Source organism: Pelobates fuscus, chromosome 5 (assembly GCF_036172605.1).
Source record: "Pelobates fuscus isolate aPelFus1 chromosome 5, aPelFus1.pri, whole genome shotgun sequence".
Taxonomy (NCBI): domain Eukaryota; kingdom Metazoa; phylum Chordata; class Amphibia; order Anura; family Pelobatidae; genus Pelobates; species Pelobates fuscus.
In genome coordinates this window covers 73,924,765-73,948,657 of record NC_086321.1, presented here as the reverse complement: position 1 = coordinate 73,948,657, position 23,893 = coordinate 73,924,765, and the positions used below count along the sequence as shown (strand labels likewise).

At 40.9% G+C, this 23,893-nt stretch overlaps 1 protein-coding gene across 1 annotated transcript in view; it reads right to left on the bottom strand.

Moving 5' to 3' along the window:
* The window catches only part of OSMR (oncostatin M receptor), a 79,376-nt gene that overhangs the window by 15,823 nt on the left and 39,660 nt on the right, over positions 1-23,893 (bottom strand). The window contains exons 6-13 of the mRNA XM_063453991.1: positions 22,667-22,811; positions 19,829-19,977; positions 15,570-15,715; positions 14,373-14,544; positions 13,507-13,583; positions 7,036-7,258; positions 6,017-6,202; positions 4,660-4,761 (exon numbers count right to left, since the gene is read on the bottom strand). Coding sequence (XP_063310061.1) covers positions 4,660-4,761; positions 6,017-6,202; positions 7,036-7,258; positions 13,507-13,583; positions 14,373-14,544; positions 15,570-15,715; positions 19,829-19,977; positions 22,667-22,811 — 1,200 coding nt within the window. The remainder of the gene's footprint in view (positions 1-4,659; positions 4,762-6,016; positions 6,203-7,035; positions 7,259-13,506; positions 13,584-14,372; positions 14,545-15,569; positions 15,716-19,828; positions 19,978-22,666; positions 22,812-23,893) is intronic.

The window sequence follows — 23,893 nt, the reverse complement described above, 5'->3', positions numbered from 1 at the left end:
AAGCTGAATTACAGGCTCTGACTTCAGCATGCAAAATTTCCGAAGGAAAACGTGCCAACATCTATACAGATTCAAGATATGCTCTGGGTGTGGCACATGACTTCGGCCTAATTTGGAAGACAAGAGGATTTCTTACCACCGCCGGTACACCAGTCAAACACAGCACTGCAATCAAGGAGCTAATGGATGCCCTCCTACTCCCCAAAGAAGTGGCCGTTTTGAAAGTTAAGGCCCATGGGAAATTGGATACAGATGAAGCAAAGGGCAACCATTTAGCTGATCAGGCTGCCAAGCTAGCGGCCAGGGATCTGCAGGAAGTGGATGAAGAAGTGTCCGGACAAGAAGAAGAAGAAGTTCCTATTTTTGCTCTGCAAACTCTTCCTACTGATTTGCGAATTTTGCAAGAACAGCAAGCTGCAGTCACTCCTGAAGAAATCCAGAAATGGAAAAAGAAAGGAGCTGTCCAAAAGGACGGAATATATTACAACAATTTCAAATTTTGTCTTCCCAGAAATTTGTATCCAGCAGTTGTCCAATGGGCACATGGGCCTGCACACCTGTCAAAAGAATTGATGGCCGCCCTCATACAGAAGTATTATGAAGCACCTGGAATCACAACATTGATCAATAGCTTCTGCAAGGCCTGTGTCATTTGTGCAAAATGCAATCCAGGAAGACCAATCAAGGTGCCTGCAAAACACCTGGCAAAGCCCATGTATCCCTTCCAGCGAATTCAAATTGACCACATCCAAATGCCCAAGAGTGGGCCCCATGAATATGCACTAGTCATAGTGGACATGTTCTCAGGCTGGCCAGAAGCCTACCCAGTGGCCAATATCACTGCAAAAACAACCGCAAAGCGCCTACTTACAGATATTGTATGTAGATTCGGACTCCCAGAAGTCATTGAGAGTGATCAAGGCCCAGCCTTTACAGCAACTGTGACTAAAGAAATTTGGACTGCTCTAGGGGTGACTCTAGCCTTCCATACCCCTTACCACCCACAAAGTAGTGGTAAAGTGGAGCGCATGAATGGCACTCTAAAAACCAGAATGTTAAAAATGTCACAAGAAACAAAGATGCCCTGGCCAGAAAGCCTGCCAATAGCTTTATTTAGTGTTAGGCACACACCTAGAGGGAAGCATTCACTGTCTCCATATGAGGTTCTATTTGGGACAGCACCCAGGCTAGGTTGTTATTATCCACAGCAGTTACAGCTCCAATCAGATGTTTTAGTAGACTATGTAACTGAACTTGCAAGTGTTTTAAACAAAATACATGCCCAAGTTTTCTCTTCAATTCCAGATCCCGAATTGGATACAGGTTCCCATAACCTGCTTCCCGGAGATTGGGTCCTGGTCAAGAAGTTTGTGCGGAAAAATACCCTGGAACCAAGATTTGACGGTCCATTCCAAGTTCTTCTGATTACCGCAACCTCCGTCAAATTGGCCGGTAGGCCAAATTGGATCCACGCTTCCCACTGCAAGAAATCTCCTGCCCCAGAGGAAGCGAATATCGTACAAACATGTATCTCTGGTACATCTTCTCCTTAATTAGCCTTATGAAGGCCCAGCAAGTAGCCATTACCAAAGATATTAGTGGGTACACCTTCTGGTATAATTCATCGTGCACCCAGGTGGCTACTTATACCTTTGACTACTGTGATATTGTAGAATGCCCATTTCCCACACCACAAATCCAGAGCATCTATAGAGATATCCCTCATTCGAAAGACCCATATGTTTGTGCAGTTGACAAGCAATGGGGGCACAATTGTGACCATTGGGGGGCGGCGGGATGGAATGCCGGGCCTGCCTGGGGTTACAAACCAAAAAGTGCCGTATCCAAAGTAGATGATCATGGTAGATCCCTCCTCCAGAGAATGACTTTGAGAAAGCCTGGGGGGAGTACACCAATGAAATTAATCCTTAACATTGAGCATCCAAGCCCAACAGATGCGGACCAGTATGTGATGGGAATGTATTGGAAAAAGGGTTCCTACCGTAAATTAGGGCATTTCTACCTCAAAGATATGTGCAACTCTTCTGAGTGGCAAGGGGCCACCCATATGGTCCCTAACCCATTAAAACCTCATATCCAGACCTTTCAAGACATGATGGCCATTGCTAACCCCACCTTCGAAGATACCATGGCCGCTGAAACAGGTTTTAATGATGTAAATTTATGGTTAGAATGGATGAAATATAATGCTAATAAGCATAATAGAACTGCATGCTATGTGTGTGGCGGTGCCCGGCCTCACCTGGGTACCGTGCCTTTAATCCTACCAGTAGATATAGAAGAATGTGTTTTAAGCCTTTTTGCCTATCACTATAATTTTAACAGGTCCATATGTATTGCATGGACAAAGGAGTATCCTCTCCTAACCCAGGATGTCAAACCCCCAGATGGTATTACCGTGTATAAAGGTAATTACACTTGTTATGCTAATTACGATGGAATAGGTAAATTCTTGGGTAACTTCTCCAAGGGGTATTGTGCTACCTACAGAAATGTCTCTATGGACTTGTTGCAGTTTCACACCAGGTCATTAGGGGATATTTACTGGTTGTGTGGGGATTTACAGCTAAGATCCAGAATGGACAAACAGTGGTGGGGGGAGTGTACTTTGGCTAAAGCTATTATGCCTATACATATCATCTCTGACACACACCTCGTCACCCATGGATCCAAACACACTAAGGTTAAGCGTGACGCCCCAGTGAAAGGAAGTTTTGATCCTCATGTGTATATTGATGCCATTGGAATGCCTAGGGGGGTGCCCAATGAGTTTAAAGCAAGGGATGAAGTTGCCGCAGGATTTGAATCAATTTTTACCATAGTTACCGCAAACAAGAATTTAAATTGGATAAATTACATTTATTATAATCAACAGCGTTTTGTTAATTATACCAGAGACGCCCTCCAGGGGTTGGCCGAACAGCTGCAGGCCACATCCCAAATGGCTTTCCAGAATAGAATGGCCCTAGATATGATCTTAGCCGAAAAAGGAGGGGTTTGTAAAATTTTACCCGACACCATGACATGTTGTACCTATATCCCAGAAAACACAGGCCCTAATGGTAAAGTTACATTAGCCATAGAGAAATTAAATGACCTGTCTGAAGAATTAAAAAGGAATTCTGGGGTAAAAGATCCCTGGGAAAGATGGTTTGGTTGGATGACAGGATGGCAAAAGGCTTTAATGCAGATTGGTATGGCTATACTAATTTTTCTTTTTATTTTTGCTCTTCTCTTTTGTTGTATCCTCCCATGTCTGAGAAAATCCCTCATGAAGACTGTTGACCAAGCGGCACCCACTTTCACCCATCTCGAAGTTGATGACCAAGATTTCCAAGTCGTCAACTCACCCTGTCTGCCGCTGCAAACAATCCCTTTTGTTGATAAAGTGCAGGAATTCTAGGAAGGGACTAGCTTAGGGACAGCATCTGTCAGTGAATGGTAAAGGCCCCGTGTGGAGAAGTGGTGGGTTAGCTGCCATGGGACACCCATGGGTGTGAAGTGTTCGAGAGCCATACTGATGGATGAGTTAGCCTATTAGGGTCAGCTCTAGGGACAGACTTGCACTTTGCATTAACACCTAGCTAGCGGCCACGGGGTTTCTGTGCCTTTGGGTTAACACGTCTTCCTGGTACTAACTTAATAAAGTTTTTATCTCTTAGAATCTAACATTTCATAGGGGGGACTGATGTGGGATTATTCAAAATCTTTATTGTACTTGTATTGAATTATTGTACTAACTCCATTTTAACTCTATACTGTGATGATCCTCCATTTTGTCCTCCTAACCTGACTTCTTCAATCCTCCATTTTGTCCTCCTAACCTGACTTCTTCAATCCTCCATTTTGTCCTCATGACTTAACTTGTTCATTTTAAAACTACATTACGTGACTGAACTTCTCAACCCAATTAGTATAGTAGACAAAGACTGTGTTTCCTGCAAGGACAAGCACCAGGAGGTGCCGGCTACTCCTTAAACCTTGCTGGCTACTCCTTAGAACTTGTAAGATAGTATAGTTTGAAGGCCACAGAACACAGTAGTAATGAAATGTTCTATTCATAAGAGACCTTGCACCTGGACATGAAGCCTGATATCATTGACCGTGTAAAATGACGCTTAGGACCCCCTTATCCCCACCCGTGTCCAGAATAATCCCACCTCTGGTGGGTGGACACGGGACTAACCTCTTAATTTTTTGAACCAATAGGTAAGACACTAACACCGACACTTAACAATTAATCCAATTGATGATGTTTATTTGCTGATATTCTAATAATCAATGATGACGCAAAATGCCTCTTAAAAGGGCCTGCGCGCCCGCTTTTTCTTCACTTGCCAATAAACTTTCTCGAAGTTATTTTAACCTGAACCTTGTGTGTCAGACTTAATTACTTCAGCGTATATACGCAATTTAATTTTATTGATTTGGACAGGAACAGATAGACATTTAAACATTTGGTTTACTTTTAAAAAGTACCATAACAAGCTTATGAAGGTATGTTGGCGGCGCAGGCGCATACATTACATCCCCATATTGCTTCTTATTACAAAATAATAGACAATGTTTAAATTTTGTTTTCTGTAATTGTAAAAACAATGACGACTGCTTGCCTTTACCATAACATTTTCTACATACCTAGTTCTTCTATATATCCGGCTTTTCTTTCTAATAAATGTTCGCCATCGAGAGCAGATCCATATATTTGAAAGTGATATCTCACACCTGGTCTAAAGGCATCTGTGAATAGCAAAATGAGAAAAAAACACACACACTCAATATGGGTTATTTATATTGGTTTTACTGGTATAATTAAACTTCCTCGGGACCATGCAAGTTTGTGTTGTTGATCACTAAAAATTTAAAGCAAGTAAATTTCATGTCTCACAAAGAAAAGCAATAAAATGTTTTATGACCTTATTTCATGGCACAATAAGAGCACAGATTATAAATGGTCATAGCAAAGTGAACTAATGTGCCCAAGATTATTGAATTTACTATTCTCAACCAAGTTCATCCTTAATATCTAACCTGTGAGCGATAAGTAAGGACAGAGAACCCTTAAAGGGGAACTGCCACGTTTAAAAAAAAAAAAAAAAGCCTTTTAATAATATGTTAACCTATTACTATAATTACGAAATATGTATTTGCAAGGTGTGAAAAACATAATTAAATGTAGCCATCCACACATATTTATCCTGCAGCTGGGTGCCTACATCTTAGTTCCCTGTCAAATTTTCAATCACTTTTATGATCTCTATCTTTTGCACCTGGTATTCAGCATGGAGAAAGTAAACATAGGAGAGGAGAAGTTAAACAATGTTTCTATTTCTCCTCTTAATTTGCAATGTTTGTACTTGCTTTGCTTTGTCTAAAATGGATTTTAGTTGTCTAATTCAATGGTTTAAATCTCAGTTAAGTGACATGTTCATTTTATTTTAAAGTATCAAGACTATCATGTCTCAATGTCGGTTTGTTACAATGTATTTATTTATTCATTCTTTACATAGTGTTTGATTAATTAAACTCTTTGTTTTCAGGTTTGGCAGCTTATTTTGTATGAGCAGTCTTTTTGTTTTGTTTACAATTGTTTTAATGTATAATACTGTACAGTATTGTAAACATTTTTTTAGGGGGTTTGTGGGAGATGTTAAAATAGGGGCCAATATCCTGATTAATTGGCTAACATATTGGTACTTTCTACCATGGAATTGTGTATCTTGTTGTTACCCATACTTGGAGGACAAGGTAGTTAGATCCAAAAAGATTCTCTATTCTCCCAGGTATTCTATGCAACTGAAGGTAAATAGGGAATTGGATGTAGGCCACAGCTTAATGGGCCACAGACATGAGGTAAGAATAGACAGACCACCGCTTAGTACTATTAATCATTCACAACATGTAATATATTTTTATAAATGTTATTACAGTAATTAAACTATTTTCATAAACTCGTAGCATTTTTCCTTCCTGTTGATATTATGGGAAATCTTACTGGATTTTATAATGTGTTGATGGATGCTGGAGTTGAACTTTTTCCATTGAAGATCACAGTAATCTTCCCTAGGGTAATTACACCATTCCACAACATATCCGTGATAAAGGTTAGGATTGGATGTCCATGATATGAATATACCATCATCTTCATTGTGTGTCATTTCCTCTTGTACTTGATCAAAGCCTATAAACCCATAGAAAGCAAATGGTAGGTTTAAATCAAGTTTGCATTCATTAGTGGTTGAAATTTTGAAAGCCTGAGAAAGGGAATAAAATTAATAAAATGTGATTTGGGATATGGATGAATTTTCTTTAATAGCTAGTGTTTTTAAAGGGACACAAGGGTAGTCGCCAGAACAACCACAGCTTATTGTATTTATTCTGGTGAGTATAATCAGTCTCTTCAGGCTTTTTGCAGTAAACATTGTTTTCAGAGAAAATGCAATGTTTCCATTACAGCCTAGGAATACCTCCACTGGCCACTCCTCATGTGGCTGCTAGAGGTGCTTCCTGGGTCAGTGCTGCACAGTGTGACTAACATTCAGTGTCTCCAGCCTCTGCATGGAAACACTGAACTTTCATTATAGGGATTATTTGATTCAATGCATCTCTATGAGGAGATACTGATTGGCCAGGGCTTTGTTTGGCTTGTGCTGGCTCTGCCTCCTTGACGCTTTCAGCCAATCCAATGCTTTCCTATGAGAAAGCATTGTGATTGGCTTTTGTTTGATACATTTGATGATGTCAACCAAGCAGGCAGATCAGGGGCAGATTCAGCAGCAGCAGACGGGAAAAATATATAAGGTGTTGTTGTATTAGGGGAGTTAGGGGGGCACTATAGGGTCAGGCATGCATGTTTGTGTTCTTGATCCTATAGTGTACTTTTAGTCACAATAAATACAGCAGTAATTGGATCACCCCGTTGACACTTAAATTTGAAGAAAAAAAACACGTCTTTACATTTCTGTGTTATATAAAACATGAGGAATTGGATGCGTTATACCAGAGTTGACGTACCATCTTTACTGAGGGCAGGAATTCGTATTTCTGACTCTGGAGAACTGCCAGCAGCGTTTAATGCAGTAACTCTGATCACAGAAGGCTTGCTGTCAATAGAAATGTGTGTGCTGTTTTCTGGAGAAAAAACATTCATGAATTGTGGTTTGGAGAGTTCTCCCAGTGACTGCCAGGTAACATTATAATGTTGAATATATCCATTGGCATGGAATGCTGTTAAAGGCTGAAAAACAAGAGATAAAAGTGAAAATTGTTGGAAATATCCTGCTTCCATTTGTCTCTTTCGAATTAAATGAAACTGCAATACCTTTTGTTGACATATCTAAAAATACATAATTTTAAAGTCATATAAGTCATTAAGACCCTCCCTAAGTCCTCCCCTAACACTTCATTTCAAATGGTACCATGACATCTTATTTTGTGTGATGTTTAGTATTAATATTGTGAAAATCAAAATTAATTATTTTTACATGACTTACATTCCAATCCTGCGGTGTGTCATTTCTTTGTTTACACAGGAAAGGAAATTATCCTAAAGAGGACACTTTTTTCTTAACCTGTAAGCTATTAAAGTTTCCACTGTATATTCACTATAAAAATTGCTCACTGTTGAAAGTTCACTGGACTGGTTGGGATATAAAGAAAAATAAGGCGAAATAGCATTCTTCAGAACACAGATATAATAAAGTTCTGTCAGAGACGTAACTTGAAACTACCGGGCCCAGGCACGAAAATTGTCCTGGGACCCCCCCCCCCCCCCCTCATATGTCTCATTTTCCCACTCCCAGCTCCTCCATGTTTCTCACTCTACCCCCACCCCAGCTCCACCATGTGTCTCATTCCTTTGCCCCCAGCCCCTCCATGTGTATCCTTCCCTCACCCCAGCCCCTCTATGTGTCTCATTCTCTCCCACACAGCCTCTCCATGTGACTCAAATCCCCCCAAAGTGTCTCATTTCCTCCCCTCCAAAGCCCCTTCATGTGTCTTATTTCCTCCCCTCCAAAGCCTCTCCATGATTCTCATTTCCTCCTCTCCAAAGATCTTCCATGTGTCTCATTTCCTCCCCACAGCCCTTCCATGTGTCTAATTTCCTCCCCCCAGCCCTTCCATGTGTCTCATTTCTTCCCCCAAACCATATATCTCATTTCCTCTGCCCTGGCCCTTCTATGTGTCCTATTCCCCATCAGCCCCTCCATGTATCCCATCCCCCCTAAGCTCCTTCATGTATTCCATTCCCCCCAAGACCCTCCATGTGACCAGCCCTGAAGCCATGCAGGCGGGCCACGGTCTCAGGGGTCACAGCTGCGGCTGGGTCCCCTGGAGTGACGGGCCCGGTCAGAACTGCGACCCCTGTGACCATGGTAGGTACGCCATTGAGTTCTGCTGTGTGTAAAGAAAAGGGGCTCACAATAAGATCAAAGTATTTTTATATCCAAGTGAACACATTTGGCTCAATAATCAGAAAATCATTATTTAATGTTATATACCACAAAACGGCAATAAAATAAAACAAATAAGAAGGAGGAGTAAGAACCAGTATGAATCAAAATGTGGTTTTTTTTTGTTTCTTTTGGGGGGATGGGAGGGGAGGTCCTTGCCTACAGGTTAAAAACAAGTTAATAAGATTTCTAATCAATGAGTAGTTAGTTCACTCTTACATAAACTGGATATTTTATTTACGGTACATTTAGGAAGGAAAGAAGTAAAGTACAAGGAAAAGACCTGTGTACTCGTCAAACAATAGAGGAACTGAGCAACAGAGTTACAAAATATCCCACCTAAAACCAATGATTCCTTTAAATAATTTACTTTGACCGTAGTATTTGAGTAAAGTATCATTTAGCATAGATTTCAATTTGCTATCTATAAATCAGTCACATGAGAGAATTGTCTGAGTTCAATACATTTTGTGTCACTGTAAATAGCAGAACTAAAATCTGTTTAACATGCTTTATAACTGCTTTATAGAGTCCTATATGCCTCCAACATTCAAACCAAAATAATATCTGTCATGCCCAGGGCCGGATTAACATAGGGGCTGATGGAGCTGCAGCTCCAGGCCCAGGCCCATGGAATAGGCCCATTGGTTTAAAAAAAAAAAAAAAAAAAAAATTTTTTTTTTTTTTTTTTTTTTTTTTACACACTACTCTTAGGGTTGCCAGGTATTTCTCATGTATTTCTTAGGGTTGCCAGGTATTTCTCAGAAGTATTTCTCAGGTATTTGAGGCTGCCTAGCCGGTGCCGGTATTGCAGTAATACCGGCAATACAAATGTCTGTCTCAGTATAAACATAGATTATTCTGCCAGCGCCGGCCAGTAGGGGTCGCTGTTTGTGTGGAGAGAGGTAGTGATAATAAGTTACGGCATCTGCCTCCCTGCCTCTCTCTACTCACTGATCAGCGGGGAGCAGCTCTGCACAGAGAGTCCAGACAGCAGCTCCGAGACATGGGGACATTGAGACATTGGGACACTGGGGAACATGGGGACCCTGAGCATGGACGTCCGCAGGAATTTTTCCGTGGGAGGGGGGGGGGGGGAGGAGGGCATAATTGTAATGACATCCATGCTTGGCCCCTTTTTGACAGTGTCATGAAAGGGAAGGAGCATAGTCATTTTCACATAAAGCAAGGATGAATAGCGTTTTCACAACTATGGTGTCAGGAATATATATTTGTATTCCTGACACTATAGTGTTCCTTTCATCAAATTACAGGTACATTCTGGTCACCATAACAACTTTATCTAAATGAAAATGCTGTGATGCAAGAAGGCCCCTGGGTGCTCTTTCTTTGAAGGGGTGAAACCGCTCTCAAATGGTTTACCCCCAAAGGCTTCCTTCAGCTCCAGGTCGCTCAGTGGTATTCGACTTCTGAAACAGAGTGTCAGGAAGTGCAGATTGACGTTGGGCATGGGTGCCGCTGATTGGCTAGAGTGGTCAGCTGACACTCTAAGCCAATCGCTAGTTCCCGATTCATAAAAATGTTTTACATTTTTATGAATGGGGAGCTACTGATTGGCTTAGAGTGCTAGCTGACCCATCTAGCCAATCAGTGGCACCCCTACCCAGCGGCCTTCTGTGTTTCCTGACACTCAGTAAATAAAAGTGAACACATTAACACTGATATTGTTTTTTTTTACCTGGGGAGATGAGAAGGTCCAAAGTTTCCCTGCCAGGCCCAGGTACCAACGCCTTATGATGTGGTGTCCAGAATGAAGTGCTCCAATCTCATTTTCTTCTCCTTCATTTGACACGGTCTTCTTTGTCTTCTGAGGCTCCTTCTGCTCCTTTACCTTTCTGCTACTTTCTGCTTATTTTGCGCCCTTCTGCTCCTTTCTCTTTCTGATCCCTTTCTGCTCCTTGATGGCTCTTCCTGCTCCTTGATGACCCTTCCTGCTTCTTGCAGACCCTTCCTGCTTCTTACTGCCCTTCCTGCTTCTTTCTGCCCCTTCCAGCTTCTTGCAGCCCCTTGCTGATCCTTTCTGTTCCTTCTGATACTTCCTGCCCCTTCCTGCTCCTTGCAGACCCTTCCTGCTCCTTGCAGACCCTTCCTGCTCCTTGCAGACTCTTCCTGCTTTTTGCAGACCCTTCCTACTCCTTTCTGCCCCTTCTTTCTCCTTGCTGCCCCTTCCTACACCTAGCAGACCCTTACTACTCCTTGCTGACCCCTCCTGCCCCTTGCAGACCCTTCCTGCTCCTTGCAGACCCTTCCTGCTCCCTTTTCCTACTCCCTGCTCCCTCTTCCTACTCCTTGCTGCCTCTTCCTACTCCTTGCTGCCCCTTCCTACTCCTTGCTGCCCCTTCCTGCTCCTTGCTGCCTCTTCCTACTCTTTGCTGCCTCTTCCTACTCCTTGCTGACCCCTCTTGCTCCTTGCAGACCCTTCCTACTCCTTGGTGACCCCTCCTGCTCCTTGCAGACCGTCCCTACCCCTTCCTGCTGCCACTTCCTATTCCTTGCTGACCCCTCCTACCTCTTGCAGACCCTTTCTACTCCTTGCTGACCCCTCCTGCTCCTTGCTGACCCCTCCTGCTCCTTGCTGCTCCTTCTACTTTACCCTCCTGCTCCTTGAAAACCTTTCAACCCCTTCCTGCTTCTTGCTGCCCCTTTCTATTCCTTGCTGACCCCTCCTGCCCCTTGCAGAACCTTTCTGCTCCTTCTACTTTACCTTCCTCTATGCGGTCTCCCCCACCCCCCATCCCTCACTTACCTGCTCTGTAGGCTGCCTCTGTGCTGCTCCCCTGTGGATTCAGTCATGAGAGAGAGGCAGGGATAAGCTGTAGCTTCCTGCCTTTCTCCATTCACAGCGCCACCTACTGGCCAGCGCTGGTATTGCACTGTATTCTCACACTAAACGAAAAATAGCAGCACAAGCTGAAAAATCCGGGGGGGGAGGCAAGTACCCCCCTTTACCCCCCATTCGGACGCCCATGACCCTGAGACACTAGGGACACAGTGGCCCCGTATCTCCCAGTGGCCCCTAATCTGTGTCCCCATGTCTCCCAGCCACTCTCCCTAGTGGCTCAGTGGCCCCATGTCTCCCAGTGTCCCCATGTCTCTAAGTGTCCCCTAGTGTCCTACTGACATCAGGACACTGGGAGACATGAGGACACAGACTCTAAGGGACACTGGGAGACATGGGGATACAAACACTAGGGGACACTGGGCGACATGGGGACACTGAGAGGCATGGAGACACAGGGAGACATGGGGACACTGGGTGACTTTGAAACATAGGAGACATGGCAGTGTCCCCATGTCTCCCAGCCAGTGTCCCTAGTATCTCAGTATCCCCATGTGTCCCTGGTGTCTCTCAGTGTCTGTAGTGTGCCAGTGTCCCTAGTGTCTCAGTGTTCCCTAGACTCCCAAAGTCCCCTAGTCTCCCAATGTCTCTGTGTCCCCATGTCTCCTAGTGTCTCAGTGTCCCCTAGTATAAAAGAAAAATTCTCAGGCACTCACTGTGATAGATTTAGGCAGGTTTAGTGGACACCGCAATGTTTCGACCTGTACCCAGGTCTTTATCAAGTCTCCAATGTCCCCTATGTATCAGTGTCCCCTATGTATCAGTGTCTGAGTGCCCCATGTCTCTCAGTGCCCGTAGTGTCTCTGTGCCCGTAGTGTCTCTGTGCCCGTAGTGTCTCTGTGTCCGTAGTGTCTGTGTCCCCTAGTATAAAAGAAAAAAATCTCAGGCACTCACTGTGATAGCTTTAAGCAGGTTTATTGGACACCGCAACATTTTGACCTGTACCCAGGTTTTTATCAAGTCTCCAGTGTCCCCTATATATCACAGTGTCTCAGTGCCCCATGTCTCCCCGTGTCCCCTCGTATCTGTCACCATGTGTCCCCAAGAGTCTCAGATTTCCCAGGTCTCTAAGTGTTCCCTAGTATCTGTGTCCCCATGTCTCCCAGTGTCCCAATGTCTCTCAATGTCCCCTAGTGACATGGGGACACTGGGAGACATGAGGACACAAACACTAAGGGACTGGGAGACATAGGGACACAGACATTCCCCCTTTTTGTGTATGTTCGCCCTTTCGGCCGTTCTGGTTATGTGATTTGTGTCAGTAGCCCACCCTTTTACCGCATCCATAGACTTTCCTGCTTTACTGGACACTGCTGTTAGGGGGTATGGGTTTACTTGAAAGATGAAAGCATGAGATTAGCAAAGGGTATGTGTTTTCTCATAGTTGCATCCTATGAGTTTCCCTACAGCATCATCTCCATCAGATACATGACGCTTAGGAGGTAGGACTGTTTTAGTGTTTTTGGTCAATAAGATTTTGTAATTAGGCCCATCATAATTATCAGCACCAGGCCCACTGGGCTCTTAATCCAGCCCTGGTCATGCCAGGTAGGATACAAATATATTTTGCTGATGAAATTTGACATTATATATGGACAGGTTTTGCATCACATAAATAAATGTTTTGCAGCATTGTGCACCACAAATCTGCCTTCTTAGCCATGCCCCCTCACTCCGGAAAAATACTTCCTTATAAAATGTATGTACACAACTCAGCCACTGACAGTACTGAATTATCTGAACAACAAAACAACCTGCATTAGAAGGACAGGATACCCAGGACAAGGATATCGTTACCTGTTCATAGCATCTCTGTCTGCAATCAGGTTGTGAATTAAAAGCAGTTTACTCAGTCCTGTTGGGCTGAGACTTTGTGCACACTTTTTATAGGGAAGTCTTTCTGCCATGAGTGGAGACAGGCTTATGGTGTAAAAATCGGTAAAACGTTTTTTTTTGTGCAAAAACAATAAATATTTGATGATGCAAAAAATACAGTGTACCTATAAGGCCAAAATCTGTAAAATGCATGTTGTGTTGTTACCCAAAGTGTCCCTTTAAATCATTTTTTTTCTCTCAGATGCACTTTATTGAATAGTTAATCCTTTTTTTAAATTTCCTTATGAATTGCAAAGCATCATGTTAACATGATTGCAGATTGTTATAAGTGCTTACCTTCCAGTGAAGAGTCACCATTCTGTCACCATAAGATTCATTCACTTCTCTCCAAATATCAAGTGGTGCAGTAGGAACTGTAATCAACCACACCAAAAGTTATAGGAGACACAAGGCTGCTGTAGGCAAATCTATGTCTGTTACACAACTATGTGCATCACCTCTGCTCACTCATGCATGTTACTTATTGAGAAACACAGAAACTATTGACTGATATGAGCCCAAAATTTGAGCTAGATTAGCTTTTGGAGAAATAATTTGTGACTGCTGAGAAAATGTTGCCGTTTATCCGAATAATATTTTGGACCATGTATGTGTGCATAATTGTATATCATTCTCTGCACAGACATTATATATTGTACGACTTTGCACAACAAATAAATCTTTTTTTTACATTTTTTAAAATGTTTTAGTTTGGATGAACCGAATCTTGTAAAGACAGCTCTTACAGGACTGGCTTGACCTACTCATTCTTTAAAATCTCAGTCAGAACACTCTGATTGGTTGGCTTGTAGGCCAACCAATCAGGGAACTCTCACAAGACTTGCCTTTGAATATTTTGTTATAGTTTTGCTTCTCTTTGGACAGAATTGTAATCTTGGCATGCTGTATACATTATATATATTATATAATTAAGTGATTTTCCTATAAAAGGCTGACTGAGTACATTTATGTGTCTAGCACTATTGTGCGAGTGGGACACAGGTAGCGTCCCTGAATTAATTGCTTACTGTGATGTGTGAATTCATGTAGCCTAAAATGGGGGAAAAAACTATTGTACTATTCTGAACAAAATAATTATTTTATGCTTTTTGTAACCCTATTTAATGCTCAGAGGACAGGTATTTTTTTAAGGTTCAAATTACCATCTTCGAGTGTCCTGATTGTAATACTCTTGCACCATTTGCTCCATTTTGGTAAAGAAGAAATAACTGCACAGCGTACTTTCACTGTGTAAGTGGTATATGGGTGTAGTGTTCCCTTGCCAAGCCTGGAAATGCATTCAGATGTTGAAGTTCCATGTATGGTCTTATTTATCTGTAAAATATAACAAGATATTATATAATATCTAATGATGTATAATCTGAATGTAATAAATAAATCATAAAATAAAAAAGCATTTTAACTAATTCCCTAGAGTGATATGGCAATGCAGACTCCAGAGCACAGCTAAATCCTGCAGTACAGGGCTTGCTCATTGACTGAGAGCTGGACACTCTCAGCCAATGAGCGCCGATTTGCACTGCTGGATTTAGTTCAGTACATCTGAAGAACATCATTCATTTTGAGGAACAAGCTCCACATAGAGGAACACCCTTTGGATTTCTCGCCTATATACACCACCACCCGAAAACAGACTGTCAGAAAAAGGGCATATTATTGAACCCTTCAGCATTTGATCTCTGGTTAATATCTGATTCTGTTTATACTTTTGGGTATTTGTGTGCTTTCTTTTACTGGGTATATATACCGCCACAGTGCATGTATTACACTCTATTTTGTGGTACCACATACCTGCGCTGCACACTATTTCTACTGTTTGCTTTAACTCTTTCAGTGCCTGATGGGTGTTTTGTAGCACAGAGCTGGTAATATTCAATGCTTTATGAGTTTTGTTAGTGATGTTCGATGGCTTATGAGTATCTTACTTTAGCATGGGTCTATAGCTTTTATATTTACACAAAGGCCCCTCAAAAAAAAAAAAAAAGACATTAAAGAAACACTACAGTCATCTATACAACTTTAACTTAATGAAGCAAATTTAGTGTTTAGATCATGTCCCTGTAGTCTCACTGCTCAATTCTCTGCCATTTAGGAGTTAAATCACTTTGTTTATGCAGCCTATTCACATCTCCCTGCTTGTGACTTACACAGGCAGGGAGAAACAAAAGTGATATAACTCCTAAAGGACAGTGAATTGAGCAGTGACATTTCAGACACATGATCTATACACCAAAACTGCTTCATTAAGTTGAAGTTGTTTTGCTGACTATAGTGTCCCTTTAAGAAAATGTTTTGGCTGCATTTATGTTAAGCATGATATAAAAAAGTAGCCTTTTTACCAGTTCTTCATCTCCAGTGCTCTTCTGGAGTCCAATTTGACACAGTACTGGATGATCTTTATAGCTGACCTTTAAAGACCATCGTAGTGTGGCACTTCTGGCAGTTATATTAATTACCGATAGTCGTTCTGGAGTGAAAGGACGAACTGAAACATAAAGAATGTTAGGCCATGAGAATGAGTATAAGGAATTCGTTGAATACATTAACAACAGTTAAGCATTGACATCCAGTGCGCACGATTTAACTATAGTTTTCTTGTATTGAAACCTAATCTCTAAATCAACATCAACAAGCAATGTATATTGTAACCTTAATACTTAATGCATTGTTTCCTTTACTCTACATATATTTTCCTGCCTCGTGTTCCACTTTGCTATAATTACCTTGTCTCTCTCTTGCCATCTCTTGCTCATCATCATATATCACCTTTTCTACTATTTTCCTTGCATATTATTATTATTATTATTATTATTATTAGCATTTATAAAGCTCCTACATTTCCTGCAATGGTTTACATTATTATTACTATAAAGAGGGGATATTTGTAGGACTTGCTCAGACAGCAAACAGGCTTACAATCCCCCTCCCTCGCGCGCTAGAAAGAGACCGGGGCCGGAATATGACGTCATATTCCGGCTCCGGTCTCATTAAGCTGCGCGCGAGGGAGGGGGAGCAGAGACAGAACAGCCTGCTCCCCCAGAAGAGCCTGCTCCCCCAGCGGCCTCATGAAGAGCTTCCCCTGCGGCCGCCTTTCAAGTTCTCCCTGCGGCCGCCAGCACAGCTACCAGTCTGCCCAACCACAGGTACTAAAAAATATGTATGTCAGTGGGAGTGTGTGTGTGTCATGCTGTGTGTGTGTGTGTGTTCCATGCTGTGTGTGTGTGTGTCTGTATCATGCTGTGTGTGTGTGTCTGTCTGTCTGTCTGTGTCATGCTGTGTGTGCCTGCGTCATGCTGTGTGTGTGTGTCTGTGTCATGCTGTGTGTGTGTGTGTGTGTGTGTCTGTATCATGCTGTGTGTATGTCTGTGTCATGCTGTGTGTGTGTGTCTGTGTCATGTGGTGTGTGTGTGTGTCTGTCTGTGTCATGCGGTGTGTCTGTGTCATGCTGTGTGTCTGTCTGTGTCATGCAGTGTGTGTGTGTCTGTCTGTGTCATGCTGTGTGTGTGTCTGTCTGTGTTACGCTGTGTGTGTGTCTGTCTGTGTTACGCTGTGTGTGTGTGTCTGTATGTGTCATGCTGTGTGTCTATCTGTGTCGTCTGTGTCACGGTGTGTCTGTATCATGGTGTGTGTGTCTGTCATGGTATGTGTGTGTGTCTGTCATGGTGTGTGTGTGTGTGTGTCTTTGTCTGTCATGGTGTGTGTGTGTGTCAGTCGTGGTGTGTGTGTGTGTGTGTGTGTGTGTGTGTCAGTCGTGGTGTCTGTGTGTGTTTTTAAAAATAGTGTTTTACTCACCTTTTTTTTTTTTCCAACGTCGTGCTGGTCTCTGCCTCTATGACTGAGATCATCAAGCTTGATGATCTCAGCCAATCCGCACTGACACAGGAAGCGCCTCTAATGACCGTCTGAGTGTCTGTCACTAGAGGTGTCACTAGGAAGCAATGTAAACACTGCCTTTTCTCTGCAAAGTCAGTGTTTACATTCAAAAGCCTGCAGGGACAGGCACCAGAACCACTACATTAAGCTGTGTGTGTGTGCGCCTGCTAGTGAGCTTGCTTGCATGTGTATGTGTGTGTGTGTGTGTGTGTGTGCCTGCTAGTGAGTGAGCTTGTGTTTTATGTCAATGAGCTTATGTATATTAGTGAAATTGTTTGTCTATGAGGCTGTGTATCAATGAGCTTGTGTGTGTCAGTGAGATTGTCTGTGTCTGCATGTGAGTATGCTTACTGTATAATTAAATGTTTTACTCTGAAAGGACCAATATATTATATTAGAAAAAGCAATATATGGCGCAATGACTTATGGGGCTGGCATAGATTTTTTTTTTCCAGGGCTGCTTTGTATCCCCAGTCCGGCCCTGCTCATATGGAATGCTTAATATGCCACGGTAGTATCCTACCTTGAACATTGTTGTTTTTTTTCCCGATCACTTCTAAACTCCACTGACTAGGAGGAATTTGGCAACTTGTGGATATGTGGAAAGTTGCCTAGTACATAACTAACCAATTTCTCTCTCCACCTTATTTTAAATAATTGTTTCCTTTTCCTAACCTCCAAAACAGACACCATATAGGCAGGATATTCAAAGTGTGTAAGCACGTTACAAAACACTACCACCATGTTTATAAAAGGTTCCATTTAAAACCCTTATTCTATATTTGAATTGCTATTACATGCCTTTTTTGAGTACCAGGTCTGGTGAGCAAAGTCTCTCCCACGGGTAATTAGCGAGTTTCTTGAAATATAACTGCATTTAAGTAAACTTGTCACTGTTAATATTAATAAGTTTGTCTGGAAAAAATATATTTTATAATTTAAGTGTAAGTTCAGTAAAAGGTAGGTTGGAGTCAAATAAAAACTCCATATTCAGACACTGTGTATTAGAACTGATGAGCCATCTATTACTCCTCATTCCTGCCATACAATGCAGCTTCAGCTTCCAATGGATGAAAAGACATGCTTGCCAAAAAATGTCCGGTTTCTGATTTAAAGGGACACTATAGCCACCAGAACAACTACAGCTTATTGTATCTGTTCTGGTGAGTATAATCATTCCCTTTGGGCTTTTTGCAGTAAACACTGTCTGTTCAGAGAAAATGTAGTGTTTACATTACAGCCTAGGGATAACTCCACTGGCCTCTCTCATATGGCTACTAGAGGTGATTCTTGGGGCAGTGCCATTAAGTATCTCCACCCTCTCCATGCAGACACTGTACTTTCCTCATATGTATGCATTGATTCAATGTATCTCTTTGAGGATATGCTGATTGGCCAGGGCTGTGCTTGACTTGCACTGGCTCTGCCCCTGATCTGCCTCCTTGACAGTCTCAGTCAATCCTGTGTGAAAGCATTGTGATAGGCTCAGAGAATCACTTCTGATGATGTCAGCCAAGCAGGCAGTTCGGGGGCAGAGCTTGAAGCTGCAGACTTGAACAAAAGTAAGATTTTACTATATTTAGGGCAAGGAGCAAGGCAGGGCAGGGGGGCTAGATTGTGGTTTTATCAATGTTTGTGTTCCTGACCCTTTAGTTTTCCTTTAAATGTCAATTTAATAGCTCTTAAAACTAGTGACACTCTTATATAAACTGGAAGGAAGGTTTCCAGTTCTTGATTCCAACAAAGTCCTTGTGTTCTTCAATATTCAGACCTGACTTCTTATCGTTGCTGCTTAACCCCTTAAGGACACATGACATGTCTGACACGTCATGATTCCCTTTTATTCCAGAAGTTTGGTCCTTAAGGGGTTAAACCAGGTTTGAGATGAGCAGAAAGGTATTTTTCCGCATTATTGAAAACTAATTCACCAAGTCAAGTTTTAGAGACTGGCAGTAGATTGTAAATTGCTGACCTTAACTGACCAGCACTCAGACAAGCATTAACCGAATCAAAGTTATTATTACTATTATTGCTATTATTACAAGTATTACTATTACTAGTACTAGTTTAGTTATTAAGCAGGGAGTTGTGTTGAGTGGACCACGGCATGCGAAATTTAAACTGAGCTGGAAAATAAATCTCTAATTCACTGTTTAATTAATACCTTAAGTATTCCAATTTAAACACTTTCCCTTTCACGTCTATTCTAAGCCATGTCTTTCGGACTAAATGGTTTGTATTGAAAATCTGCCATCAGGAAACCAGTCTTATTTTGCCTTCTGACTCACTGCCCAAGTGAAAGGGATTCATATGTCTAGTATGAAACTGTTATTTCTTGTGCTAAATCATTTATTTTACTAATTTGATGAGACATTTGTTGACCAGTGTGTGGGCTGTGGCAGATGTCAACCGACCATTAACCTGCAGTGTGTCAAGCTGCCCCCATTATAATTGGCACAAATAACAAATACACTGTGTTTCGTTAGTGCTATGTTTGTGCTGTTTTGTGCCGTAAAACAAAGTGGATTTTTTTTTTATAGAGGAACCAGCTTCATACAGCCTTAATCTGCTGGTAATCTAATGAAAGCTAAAGTTTACTGTATAATTCCCACAAACATAGTAATACAGAAAGAAAATTAACAAGCCAAGCATTCTGTGCATTTCCATAATGAGAGTTTGGTGTGGAGTCATTTGGATGTAAAGTAGTTATAGTGAGATGCCATACCGCTCTCTGTCACATTTACAAGAGTATTGACACTTCTTTTTCCTAACTGATTTTCAGCAGTCAAGGTAAAATTATATATTGCCCTGTTCTTCTCAATGGTCCAACTGCAGCTGTCTCTAGCGGAGCAAACACTTGTTTTCTGGGAAATCCTTAAAAAAAAAAAAAGAAATACAAAAATGTGTTTCAAATATGAATATTCTTATCAGTGACCTGTTTTTTGAAGCACTATTTAAATAGATACACATATGAATTATTTATACATAGGACATGAGCTGTGGATCATTAAACATGGTGGGAATTCGTTCTCTCAAATAACTTTATCATGCATTGCAACAGTTATTTTAAGGTATCTCAGGTTGTTACACAAAACACACTTGTCTTCTATTATACGACTTGCAGGCTTGTAAGCAATGCAAAATGCAAAAAAATGATATTTCCCCATAGTGGTTTGGTAAACATGAAACAGGCACTCAATACATAATTAATAAATTGTTCATCATCAGAAGTATGTTTAAGTAATTTTGTGTGGTGTACAGCTTCTGCAGTATTGATAAGACTCATTCCCTTGTAAAATTGGCTGTATCATAAGTATGTTTTGTATTCCATTATTGTTCTTTTTATACTTTCATCTTATACAAAGCCAAAAATAGCCTCAATTCTACTAAAATATTTGCTTTTACTAGATTTAAGATATGCATGTGTGGCTAAACTCCATGTAACTCCAACCAAATGCTGCTATCAGCAGTATTTGATTCCAAGACTGAGTTTCACTCCTTTCTGGAGAAGGACATGCCTCTCATTCTGTAGGCTGAATAATGCAGGTACATATTTTTCATGTTTACCTGCTTTTTCTTTCTTATGCTTTCCACACCCACTCCCACTCCAGGGGTGACACTGATCCAACCAATCAGCGTCCTATCCCTAGGAATTTCATGAAAGTGCGTTGGGCATGCCTGACAGATTTATACACATGTAGGACATGTAGGTGGAATATCTCTTCATCTTGCAGTATCCTGAAAGGGGATTTATGCAGAGCAGGCTCTGGTGTTGGGTTCCAATTTTTCTCTCCTGCTGCTACACAATGATGCTCTATCTCTGTCATTAGTGGTCTAATCTGAAACTGAGATGGCTGGGGAAGAGGGATGTGGGGTCGAGCTGAAGACAATCGTCTAGCTGAGATGCATGCCTAATAATGCAATATGACCAAGTTTATGGTAAGTTTATAAATCTTTATTAAATACTTTTCAAAGTTTTTTCATTTTTTTAAATTTATTTTGGTTTGTATATCTGTTTAAAAGTTTTTGCTTGCTGGTTTAAAAAAAATATTGTCCAGTGGTGTATTTTTTTTTTTTTTAACACTTAAACGTAAACATTACAATATCTGCATAACTGTACTGTTTTACATTGCAGGGTTAAAATGACAGGACCACTGCACCCAGACCACTTCAACTGAGATGGAGTGATCTGGGTGACTGGGTTACTTTATTGACCACTGATCTACTTTCATCTTGAAATGCTAAATTTGATCTGGGAAAATCTAGCCTCCTGTTACTATTATGTATTATAATTCGTTTTAGGACAATAGTCGGAAAGTGAAGCAATTACTAGGAACAGTATTTAATTGCTTTCCACTTTGAGTTCTTCTCGTTTACTTCTCTTTATCACTAGAGAGCAGCATTTAGCTAGACAAGATATATACAAAGATAATGCAAGTCAGTGAAATCAGGAAATCAACTAAGAACAAAATGTAACCAAAAAGAAAGAAAAATAAGTGCAAAAAACACCCTGTCAAAGTATCCTACTGGCTGAAGCAAGTGTGATAGTTTGGCTTCAGAGTGGAAGAGTAGAACAGCAAGAATGAGGCAATGAAGGAGTGAGGTTGACCTTAATAGAAAATGATCACTGTATTATATATTAAACTAATGAAAAAGGACACTAAAGGCTGTTAAATAAAGATGCTGCAGAAATGTTTTTATTGCAGCAGAACAGATACAAACAAGATAGGTTGATATTTCAATCCACACAGGACTTTTATTGACAGAATGGTCCACCTATCTTGTCTACCTTTAATACTGCAAAAAAAAAAAAACAAGTTCTATAGCATCTTTATTTAAGACCCTTGAGTGAACTTTGTCATTTGTTTTGTGTTTCTTGGACGGGGCTATTAGCACCAGGGAATTTAATGTCAATGAGACCAGAGCCCATGTCTGTATATACATATCAAATTATAAATTTAAAAATGCTAAACAAAATAACTAAATATGACAAATAAACGATGGCAGCCTAGAATTCTTCCTCTCTTGTCACTTTTCCACAATTCCTCTTTTTGTGAGTAACCCTGATAATTATCTTCATAAAAGGAACACTCCAGACATCATAACAGCTTCATCTCAACAAAGTTGTTATTGTGCCTAGCAGTCCTGGGGATTGTCTTACCTTAAGACCGTTCATAAACTTATGTACATTTGTAACGTATTTGGTCTTATGGGAGTCCAGTGAGAGGCTAACAGCATCACCTTATCACCAGCAAACATGGAAAGGATTTTGCCTTGAGGCCGAGGCCAGTGGAGGCAGTGGGGCCAGGAGAATGGGCGTTGTCACTACCACTTTTGGGTTAAACCATTCATAAACAGTTTAATCTTTTAAAGTAAGACAATGTTCAGATTAAGTTGTTATGGTGCCCAGAGTAAATCTTTAAGGTCTTCCATGAAAGTCTTCATAAGTCAAGCATTCAGTGAAATAATTCAGCACAGACATTGTATTGTCAATTGCATGGCATTATGATAAGCATTGTACTTAGGTATTATAGTTGACAGGTTTCTATTTTCTCAAACGTACCATTCATGCAGGGTATATTTTGGAGACATTTTCCCATCACCGTTCTTATTATCAAAGTTGTATAGTGCTCCCGGGTACCAGGTGCACTTTAATGTTTTCAAATCTTGTGTCTCACAGGAAATATTGCTTGGCTGATCTGGTGGTTCTGTAATATATGGGACATGAACATTTAAAGGAACAAATCGCTATCATCTCTATTCAACAACATAGACGATGTATATGCAACACACCAAGAAAAAAAGTAGGTCAGTCCAAATTAAACTAACCCATACTCAAGCAGAGAAAGGCATCAAGTGGAATTAACTGAAAACATTGATTTTATGCATAAAGACCAATTCTTGGGTTGAATGGAAACTGCCACATTTCTGGTATTTACAATTTTGAATGTGTTACATTTTTCATTCTATGCTTCATTTTATTTTAAACTTGTAATAAAGATTTAGCAGATTGAATCATAAATCAGTTCAATAAGAGGAGAAATAAAAACTGTTTAATTTCTCCTCTCCTCTGTATGCTTTTGCTATGGTAACTGCAAGATGCAACCGATAGAGGTAATAATTACTGCTAAATAAGTAGTATTTAGAGGTAATAATTACTGCTAAATATAACTATTTAATCTCAAAGAATTGGTTATAGTGCCTGGACTCCTCTGGAGCAGTTCCTCCATTCAGTGTTAAACCAGTTTCAAGAAGTTTAACTTTCAAGGTTTACTGTTAGTGAAGCAGCATTGATGTATAGCTCATGTATAGACCAGTCTCACTGCTCAATTCTCTGTCATTTAGGAGTTACATCAGTTTGTTTATACAGCTCTAGTCACACCTCAATGCATGTGACTTGCAGAGCCTGCTTAAACACTTCCTGAAAAGAAAGATCTAATGTTTAAATGTCCTTTGTTGCAAAATCTGTTTAATATAGAGTTTCTTATCTCCTACTCTTGATAATGCAACCATTCATTTTGTTTTCATGCAGGCTGTGTTGATCACAGCCAGGGGTGGTGTCGGTAGGGCTGTATAATAAAAGTGAAATAGAAGTGATTTAACTCCTAAATGGCAGAGAATTGAGAAGTGAGACTGCAGGGGCATGAACTATACACCAATACTGCTTCATTAAATTAAGGTTGTTTTGATGTCTACAGTATCACTTATAATGGTCACCAGTCACCAACAGCTTGGCCCCTACTGCAGGGATGAAGGTATTAGTTATACACTTCATTCTAGCCATACCAGC